The following is a 10,400-nucleotide window of genomic DNA, read 5'->3' on the forward strand; positions in this document are numbered from 1 at the left end:
GGACGATTGGAGCGGAGAGGAGTGTGAGGAGGTATTGGAGAGGGGTGTGAGGAGGTATTGGAGAGGAGTGTGAGGAGGTATTGGAGAGGAGTGTGAGGAGGTATTGGAGAGGAGTGTGAGGAGGTATTGGAGAGGAGTGTGAGGGTTTGGAGAGGGGTGTGAGGGGTTGGAGAGGAGTGTGAGGGGTTGGAGAGGAGTGTGAGGGGTTGGAGAGGAGTGTGAGGGGTTGGAGAGGAGTGTGAGGGGTTGGTGAGGAGTGTGAGAGGTTGGCGAGGAGTGTGAGGGGTTGTAGAGGAGTGTGAGGGGTTGTAGAGGAGTGTGAGGCGGAGTGGGATTGGAGAGGAGTGTGAGGAGGAGTGGGATTGGAGATGCGTGAGGGTGGAGAGGGATTGGAGATGCGTGAGGGTGGAGAGAGCAGAGTGTCAGGTGGAGAGGAGTGAGGAGTCACATATTATGTGAAATAAATAAATTGTGTTCATTCCACCATTTCTGGATCTGATGAATTGCCAGTAACCATTTTGTAAAAATGAATGTGCAGCATCTAACTCAATATGTCGAAATGTCACACATGTCCATGCCCGTGGGATTCCCACGGGTGACCCCACTATATTTCTTCGTTTTTATTTCATTCAACATTATTATCCGGAAGTAAAGGTTCACATGTTCATTTCACGTGTGCAAAAACAAACTCCATTTCACGTGTGCATGGACATGAAACACAGATGGGAAATTGCTGAGATATTTCGTTCGAAGCAATTATACACCGCCCAAATAAAATATTTCACCGATACACCGAGCGAATTTCAGCGAATTTCAGCGAATTTCACCGAGTTTCAGGAAATTACCGAGAGATATTTCTTCGTTTTTATTTCATTAGTTACTAGCAGAAGTACCCAGCGTTGCCGGGCGGGGGAGGGGGGAAGTGCACGTACACTTTAAACATGTATATACATGTGGGATGTGGGATATATACATGTGGGACGTGTGTGTGTGTGTGTGTGTGTGTGTGTGTGTGTGTGTGTGTGTGTGTGTGTGTGTGTGCGCGTGCGCGCGCGTGCATATATGTGTGTGTGTGTGTGTGTGTGTGTGTGTGTGTGTGTGTGTGTGTGTGTGTGTGTGTGCGTGCATATATGTGTGTGTGCGTATATAATATATGTGTGTGTGTGTGTGTGTGTGTGTGTGTGTGTGTGTGTGTGTGCATGTGTGTATATGTGTGTGTGTGTTTGTGTGTGTGTGTGTGTGTGTGTGTGTGTGTGTGTGTGTGTGTGTGTGTGTGGGTGTACATGTGTGTATGTGTATATATATATATATGTGTGTATGTGTATATGTGTGTCGGTGTACATGTGTGTGTACACGTGTGTATGTGTGTGTATGTGTGAGTATATATGTGTGTGTCTGTATGTGTATATATATGTGTGTCTGTATGTGTATATATATATATATATGTGTGTGTGTGTGTGTGTGTGTGTGTGTGTGTGTGTGTGTGTGTGTGTGTGTGTGTGTGTGTGTGTGTGTATATGTGTATGTGTATGTCTGTGTGTGTGTATATGTGTATGTGTCTGTGTGTGTATATGTGTATGTGTGTGCATGTGTGTGTATACATATGTGTATATGTGTGTATGTGTATATGCATGTGTCGGTGTACATGTGTGTGTACGTGTGCGTGCGTACGTGTGCGTGCGTGTGTGTGTGTGTGTGTGGATGTGGATGTGTGGTTGCGTGTGTGTGTATACGTGTGTGTGTGTGTGTGTGTGTGTGTGTGTGTGTGTGTGTGTGTGTGTGTGTGTGTGTGTGTGTGTGTGTGTGTGTGTGTGTGTGTGTGTGTGTGTGTGTGTGTGCGCGTTTGTGTGGGTGTGTGAATAAGAGAGAGACCGAATTGTGAGATACTGTTACATATCTATGTGAATTAATATTCAGATCTTTGCTTATCCGTGTGTAGTATATTAAGGGTTGTTGTGATTGGAGGGTCAGGAGCCCTTCTGAACCAGTGGCCGGAAACGGAAGTGACCGGAAACGGAAGAGGAAACGACACGAGGAAAAAAGGACGAGTATTCTTCTTGTTCTTCCTCGCCCCGCTCGGACGAAAGGTGGCCTCGACCTTGCGCTGCGTGACAAAGCGGCGGTCCGAAGCCCGTCTGGCGAGAGGAGTGCGGGGCCTGGTACGATACCGACCCGGTGGAGGCGTCAAGTTGACGTGGGGCCGTGCATCGACCCCGCGTCTGGTACCGTTCGCGGCCCCGTCTAAAAAGACGCGTACGAGTCGCAGGTTGGGGCCTAGCACGCCTGGCAAGTGGCGTGGGGCTTTTGGTTTGCTTTACCGCACCCGCTTCGCGTAGCCACGAGAGGCTGCAGCCGCGGGGCCTGGTACGATACCTGCCCGGTGGAGACGTCCACCCGGAGTTCGTTCAACCGCCCGAGTGCGGCGACGCCGAATATCATCTTGGTCAGGAGGGGCCCAGAGACATTGTGCGGGACCGAGACCATAAGGGTGTCGTGAGTACTCACCGGGACACACGTATATAAGATGGCCATCTTATTCATAGGGAATTGATTGTCATTGAAATATTGTTGATGGTGGTGTATTGTTGATTGCTCGGGGAAAATCTCCGTGGTTGTGTCATTGGAAATTGTATGGTATCAGTACCATTGGGAAATATATTCTTGAACATCAGTGTCTCGTGGGTGGAATTCATAGGGATTGCGTTGCGAAAGCGCATCTATATAATACTACTTTCTGGCGAAGGTCCTCTCACGGTCCGGGGGTCACCGAGACCAGGTAGTCACCGAGGGGACCACGTAACAATACAGAAATGAAAAAACGAGGTGTGTGTGTGTGTGTGTGTGTGTGTGTGTGTGTGTGTGTGTGTGTGTGTGTGTGTGTGTGTGTGTTATTGTGAAACTGCATGTGCAGGTGCAGCATCGAACTCAATATGTCGAAATGTCACACACATCCATGCCCATGGGATTCCCACGGGTGACCCCACTAGCTTTGGCGGCAAACGGTCATGATTTGATATCTCGCTCTGCTTTGGGAGTTCACGGCGAGTTGTCAGAGTTTATAGTGCTCCTGCACGAGGGGAATTCATTGACGAGCGGGAGCGAGTGGAACGGGCGCGGCCTGCTGACTTCGCGCTCGGCGGCGAGAGACGCCGACTGCACAGGAGGCCTAGTTCCTGCTCACGGCAGCGCAGCCGTGGTTCCCGCGCAAGCACGTAGAGGCCTGTGACGAACTGGAACGATTCCCGACGAGGTACAAGAGCAGCTCGGAGCTAAGTGCCCACGAAACAAACACACATTTTTTACTTTCGTTATTTTATATTTCCCTTTGTGTGTTTATGGGTCTGTGTGGGGACATCCCATTTAGGATACTAGCAACGGTACCCGCCCTATGGGCGGGGCTTCAATTGGGAGGCCCAAATGAAAAGTTAAAATATCAGAAATTGAAAGCTTTTTTAATTTTAAACGATTCATATAAACATCCGTTAAATCACATCACACGCAAATCATCAAAATCTAAACAGTGTCTTACTATAATTCACCAAATGTCCCACAGTGATCGATACACTATGATCGTGATCGTGAATCGTGATCGATAATCGTGTTCACAATCGCTATGTCGTATGTACTCCCGATACGTGTTTCCTTCAGTTGAAATGGGTTAGCATTCTCTCAAGCAGGGATTCAACCCGTGTCCTTATAAAAGGTCTTTGTCTGAAGTCACCGAGTTTGATCGGTGCAGCCGTGCAGCGATCGGTGCAGCCATTTGTGTGGCACCTGGGAAAACAACATTGTCACAATGAAAACATCGTCACAATGAACGTTATACGAACGTTATGTGGGAGTCCAAACCTGAGAATGCTGGAGACCAAACCTGAAATTGGAAAAACTAAATAGCCTATTTTACTCCTGGAGATCCCAGGATTATCCACCCAAAATATCGTTGCGATCGGTTCAGCAGTTTTTACGGTACCTTCGAACGGACAGACAGACAGACAGACAGACAGATGGACAGACGAACGGACATTTGGTGAATTATAGTAAGATTAGTCTTATCTTGCATTTTCTTGTTTGCTGGCATTTAGTTTCACTAGGGCATGCCCGTACTATATATATATCTAAAATTATATCCCCCCCCTCTATTTACATGAAATGGTTTGGTCCAAAGCGAACGGCTTGCGAGTGGTGACAATCCCCCCCCTCTATTTACATGAAATGGTTTGGTCCAAAGCGAACGGCTTCCGGAGTTTGGTAAAGAAATCGCCATCGCGTGCACAAACGCGCAGGAAAGCGAATGAATCGCAAATTCGTTTTTATTAGTTGTAAAACATAGTTTAACGCCAACATAGTTTGCAAACGTGAAATAAATGAATACGCTCTCAAATGTGCCATCCGAGGCAGAGTGTGCCCGCCACGTTCGGCACACGCGATCGTTCGCTGCTCTCTGATTGGTTGAATCGTTTTTTGGACATAGCTCGGTAAGTAATTGTCCGATTAATATGAAACCTTGAAAAGGCACATCCTCGGGTCCCCAGCAATATACCTGGCAAGTTAAAAGTATATCGGACCCGTGGTTGTCGAGAAACAGCGGTCACAGACAAACAAACAAACGTACAGACAGACAGACAGAGATTACTGGAATTATAGATAGATTAAACCTGTTTATTTGTTACAATTTGAATTCCGTGTCGGGTTTGAATTAATAATCATCAGGTTCGAAGACGTCAGGTGGGAGCCGTCCAGGTAAGTTCGTCATCCTCCTTTCCCTCGCGTGTAAAGAATACCGTCATCGTAGGATTGAACGCCTTAGAGTTCAAGCTCGTTTGGTCATGCGTGTTGCCCTGCGGTGTTCACTACAGGGCGGACACACGACAATATACTTCATCACTGTAGAACACAAATCACCTTTTTGAAACTTTCAAAACCCTTCCGTTTAGCAGTACTTGGGCAAAATATTACGACATTTTACATCGTAAACCAATCCGATTTGCGGCTTGTAGACTCTTCCAATGTCCTTGTTTCTCAAGACAAGTGTAAAACTAGAGAAATGCGACTGTGTCACCAACATGCCTCCGTTTGTGAAGGGTAGGGGATCACGTTTGTGAAGTTTCGTGTTGATCGGATAAGGTTCGTTTTTCTATCCAAGTTGGTTGCCAAACCACATGACCTACGACATCATCATTTTCAAGCTATATGCAACAATAATGTTAGATGATATTTGTAAATATCAAAGATATAATTATTTAATTTAATATTTTAAGCGGTTTCAGAGATATAATTATTTAATATTTTCCTTCAATCCAATATGGGTGCCACACCATGTGATCAATGATGTTTTTGTGATCATCTTTTAATCAACATGCCTAGTCAATGACACACGTAAAGTTTCGAGTCAATCGATTTGGTGGTTTGGGAGAAGATGTTTTTTTAAGGTTTTAGGTTAAAATCAAAATATGGCTGCCAAACCATGTGACCTATGATGTCATAAATGTAATATTTCAATACAAATGTGTCATACATCATGTGCAGGCAATTCAGATTTTTAGGATGATGTATTCGATTAAAACATTTTTAGCTGGTCTACCACTTCATCTATGAGTCATCCATTTCGTGCTTTTGTTCCCCATTTAGAGTACTTGACAATGTGCCAAGTTTCAAATTTTTCCTTTCATTGGTTCTGAGAAATAATTTTTTAATCATTTGTGTTTAATCCAAAATTATTGCCATACCACGTGACCTATGATGTCACAATTATCAGAAAAACATTCTGTATGGTGTCACTCCTACCCTTTAAGTTTCGTCTCAATCGGACATGTTAGTTAGGTCCAAAACTTCAATTCCGTGACCATTTTCTGGCTAGTAAGGTTTGACGATTGATTTGACTTCTATTGACATTTTATAACAAAAATAGCCTCTATGTCCCTCCCAAAAATCCCGGCATTTTTCGCCAGAGGCCCGAATCCAAGATGACCACTGGCACTATCTTGAAAAATTAAGTTTTGAACCAGAACACCTAGAATCACGTACAAAGACACTTTTTTTGGTAATTTGACCACGAGGATTCCGAATCTGACATTAGTTTGACGTTATGACATTATTTTGACCCAGAAATCCAAGATGGCCACCATCCAGTAGAGCGAAAATGCAACTTTTGTACTTAAACATGTTAAAGAAACTACCTCCATAAGGATGTCTTGCAGTAAAGTAATCGATGATTGCATGACAAGTAAACTCATTACACTTCAAAATAAGCTATTTTTAATAGCTGTGACTTGAACAGTTTTCAAATGAAGTAATTAATCAATATGACCTTTAATTATATGATTAGTCCGAATCAGAGCATTCTGCTTCACTAGAATCTGAATCATCAGATTCCGATGAATCTCCCCGCCTTTGTACATCATCATCTCGCTCCTCATTCCCCTCCTGGCTCTCATCTTCCTCACTCTCTTCAGCTGGCCCTGGTGCAGGTAGATGTGTCGGGAGAGCAGGTTGCGTGTAGCGGACAGGGCGACAGCGACCACCCACCAGCTCCCAGCCATGTCCGAGTGGCGAGGGGTGGTGTTTCTTGGAGGGATGACGCACAAGATATGCCAAGTAGTTTGCTCGGAGGCAGTGTTGGCGTAGGCTGTCTGCATCTGGAGGGAGACGGATAAATGATTTGTTTTTCAGTGTCTTCCACTTTGCTGCACAGGCCTCAGCCATGGTGCTACTCTTTTCGTCGCCATAGATGACATGTCGTGTGAACTGGAAGAGCTCCTCTAGCACCTCCTCCTCAAGGTCAAGGCTATCTCCACACAGCGAGAGCTGCCGTCGAGCCACAGGGCTCTTCGCCACCCAGTCATACACCAACTTCTTACCCTTGCCATAGAAGCCTGAGTTGGCATCACAGCCTGTCATACAGTGCAGCTGCACAATACAGTCTGCCATCTCGTCATTAACCAGGCCATGACATAAGATAGTCTCCTTCTTCCTCTTGATACAGAGCTTTCCGGGCAGCTGCTGCGAGATGACTGCTGCCACGACATAGGCATCGGTATCAGCGGTATCAATGACAACAGGGCCACTGTAGCCTGATTCACGCAGAACTGCGTGAGCAGAAAAGAGGACAGTATCAGCCTCAGACTGGTCAAAGCTGTAGTTCTCCATTGGTTGCTGGGTTGACAAATTGGTGCAGTGGGAGCCAACAGAGTCGACAATCTCTGCATCAGCACTCTCTGCAAGGTCTGTCAGGTAGGTGCATATCAGCTTTTGCATCCGCCCCTTGTTGCTGACGCTACATAGAAGTGTTTTGAATGCTTGGGCAGAAGGGAAGGGGTCATTCAATTTCATGTAGGTGTTGGGTATATGTGCCTTACCCTGTACCCGCAGGTCTCGCTCGTCATCTTTAGTAGAGTATGGTGTGTCATATGGGTCATTCACACAGAAGATACGTTCAGCATCACCATGGCGGGCAAGGATGATGGAAGACACCTTGTGAACATAGTCTGACCACTTGTATGGGGTGCCATGTTGCGTCTGTCGATCCTCTGCTGATGGAGTTGCCATCCTCCAAATCATGCCCATGTCGATGAGAGCAGTGTAGGGTTCCTGCAGATCTACAGATTGCAGAGAGAGTTTCTGGATGAGCTTACTCTTCTGTGTCTTCCTGTATGTTCCGTTGGAGTTGAATAAAGCCACACACTCCTCAACAACACGATGTTCCAGCAACTCAGTGAGGTCCACAAGATGACTGACCTCAACCAGGTTGATCACTGCCTTGAGAGCATTCTGCTCCATTTCAGCAGCTCTCGTTTTGAGTTCCTCCCTGGGCTTCTCCGTGTCTGGCATCTTGGCAAATGTCAAGCGTTTACTCAGGGTTTGATTGACTTGACATCATCCTTGAGCCGCTTAGCCACATTGTGCACCAGTTGTTCACTGCTAACACCGATGGCGGAGAGTGCTGCTTCAACATATGAACCACCCCCAGACGTGTCATAGACTAGGTCGCTCTGGTTTCTCTGAGGGCGGGAGTGGAAGCCGATCTTGCCCTCAAACTCCCGGGTCAGGATATCTTTGATAAAGGATGACTTGATGCTGGATGTTGAGAAGCCATACCGAGATATGATAGAGCTGTAGTCTTTGAGGAGGCTCTGTAGTGACCTTAGCTCACGTTCCTCAAAGATAACTGTTCTGATGTGGTCAAAGAAGATAGTCTCAGCCTCACGGAGATTGACATTGTGCATGCGTGGGAGTTTGTCATCTTCACTCATTTTCTGGTAACTACGCACATATTTCAACCAGCATTTGTTGTGATATCTGATCTCAATCGCATATGGGTCATCAGCTGCATAATCGATCACACAGTTGATTCTGTCTCGCATGCTCTGATCTTCGAGGACCACCGTGTGACTCTTGAACGTTGCCCATGCATTATCATACGAAATCAGGGACAGCTTTGATTCTGGGTGCTTTGCCGACTCCGGTTTACAGCACCAGACACATTTTGTTTTTTCATGTATCAGCCCTTCTACACTTGATCGCAGCCGCTTGGCAGGTGGAGAAGCAGCCGGGGGGAAAGCCTCAGACATGGACGAAGACTGAGATTGGCATTCCTTGACTTCTCGTTTTTTCTGTCTTGTCTTGGCCTGCTCCAGTTTATTAGCATTCCATAAGGTCAGCCTACATGATTTATGGACACATTGTCTGCCGGGACCATTATCCCAATTGACTGTTGCATAAACGTCTCTGAACTTGTCAAGACCGCTCCATAACAGGGCTTTTTTCTTGAGATTTTCCCAACTCTCAACGGAGGTAACGACATCAGTGGCTTCATTGCAAAGCCCGCCACACTGGAGGACACACAGAACGGTGGACATTCTCTTGACAGCTATCTTCTGAATACTGCGCTTCTCAGTGCCGTCTCATTTGCTCGTATACTCCCTGGAAAGACAGAAATAAGTATATGACATTACACACACAGACAAATAAAAAACAAGAAAATAGCAATTCACTAATCAGGACCTCAATTCCGTGGCCAGTATAGATTTAGCCAAAATAATGTGTTAATTCATGATCATATGTTCTCCCATTTAAAAGTTGCATTTTCGCTCTACTGGATGGTGGCCATCTTGGATTTCTGGGTCAAAATAATGTCATAACGTCAAACTAATGTCAGATTCGGAATCCTTGTGGTCAAATTACCCAAAAAAGTGTCTTTGTACGTGATTCTAGGTGTTCTGGTTCAAAACTTAATTTTTCAAGATAGTGCCAGTGGTCATCTTGGATTCGGGCCTCTGGCGAAAAATGCCGGGATTTTTGGGAGGGACATAGAGGCTATTTTTGTTATAAAATGTCAATAGAAGTCAAATCAATCGTCAAACCTTACTAGCCAGAAAATGGTCACGGAATTGAAGTTTTGGACCTAACTATGTGGTTGCTGAGAAAAACGAGTTTTAGCCCGGACGGATGGACGGATGGACGGACGGATGGATGGACAACTCAAAAACATAATGCCTCCGGCCACCTTCGGGGGTGGAGGCATCATAAACTCTCTAGTTCTGCATGTCTGTCTGTATGTTAATCGCTTACAGTTCATAATTTTACTCCGATCTTCACAAAACTTAACCACCTGGTAGAGGTAGTCACAAGCAGGAAGCCTATGTCACAGATCGGCAATTTTTATCCGATTAACTCCATCTATATGTGGCGCGCCATGTAAAAAGGGGGAAAGGGGGCTTATGGGTGTTCCTTGGGTAAACTGACTTTTCATCTTTTTCTGACCACCCGTAAGCCCCTTTTTTACGTGGCGCGCCACATATATATAAAATAAAGTTTTTGTTTGTTTGTTTTGTTTGTCTGCGCAAGCTAATCTCCTGAACGGTGAAAGATAGGAGGAAACCTCTAATATAAAAAATGTCGGGACGGGCCCCAGGAAGGTTTTAGACTAGGTGGCGAGGCCGGTCGAGGCCGCTTCGGCCGGGCTGGGCTGAGCCCATTTCGCAATTAAAAGCTGAGCTAAATTATAGTAGTCAATCTTCTTCGGCCGTGAGTAAAAGCTGAATTATAGTAGTTAATGCATTCAAAAAGAACCAAAAATGTCGGGACGGGCCCCGGGAAGGTTATAGGCTAGGTGGCGAGGCCGCCTTGGCCGGGCTGGGTCCATTTCGCAATTAAAAGCTGAGCTGAATTATCGTAGTCAATCGTCTACGGCCGCGAGTAAAAGCTGAATTATAGTAGTAAATTCTTTCAAAAAGAACCCGGGCAACGCCGGGTGCTTTTGCCTCGTATATTGTGTGTGTGTGTGTGTGTGTGTGTGTGTGTGTGTGTGTGTGTGTGTGTGTGTGTGTGTGTGTGTGTGTGTGTGTGTATATATATATATATATATATAATTATATATATATATATATATATATATATATAAT

At 45.6% G+C, this 10,400-nt stretch overlaps 2 protein-coding genes across 2 annotated transcripts in view; one reads left to right on the top strand and one right to left on the bottom strand.

The window, feature by feature from the left end:
- Positions 1-7,797, bottom strand: part of LOC144891699 (uncharacterized) — a 1,187,956-nt gene extending 1,180,159 nt beyond the window's left edge. The window contains exon 1 of the mRNA XM_078775647.1: positions 6,308-7,797. Coding sequence (XP_078631773.1) covers positions 6,322-7,776 — 1,455 coding nt within the window. The 5' untranslated portion in view covers positions 7,777-7,797 and the 3' untranslated portion in view covers positions 6,308-6,321. The remainder of the gene's footprint in view (positions 1-6,307) is intronic.
- LOC137424608 (putative oxidoreductase YteT) overlaps positions 1-10,400 on the top strand; it is a 395,833-nt gene that overhangs the window by 15,130 nt on the left and 370,303 nt on the right.

The sequence above is a fragment of the Myxine glutinosa genome, chromosome 4 (assembly GCF_964187855.1).
Source record: "Myxine glutinosa chromosome 4, kmMyxGlut1.1, whole genome shotgun sequence".
In the NCBI taxonomy this organism is placed as follows: domain Eukaryota; kingdom Metazoa; phylum Chordata; class Myxini; order Myxiniformes; family Myxinidae; genus Myxine; species Myxine glutinosa.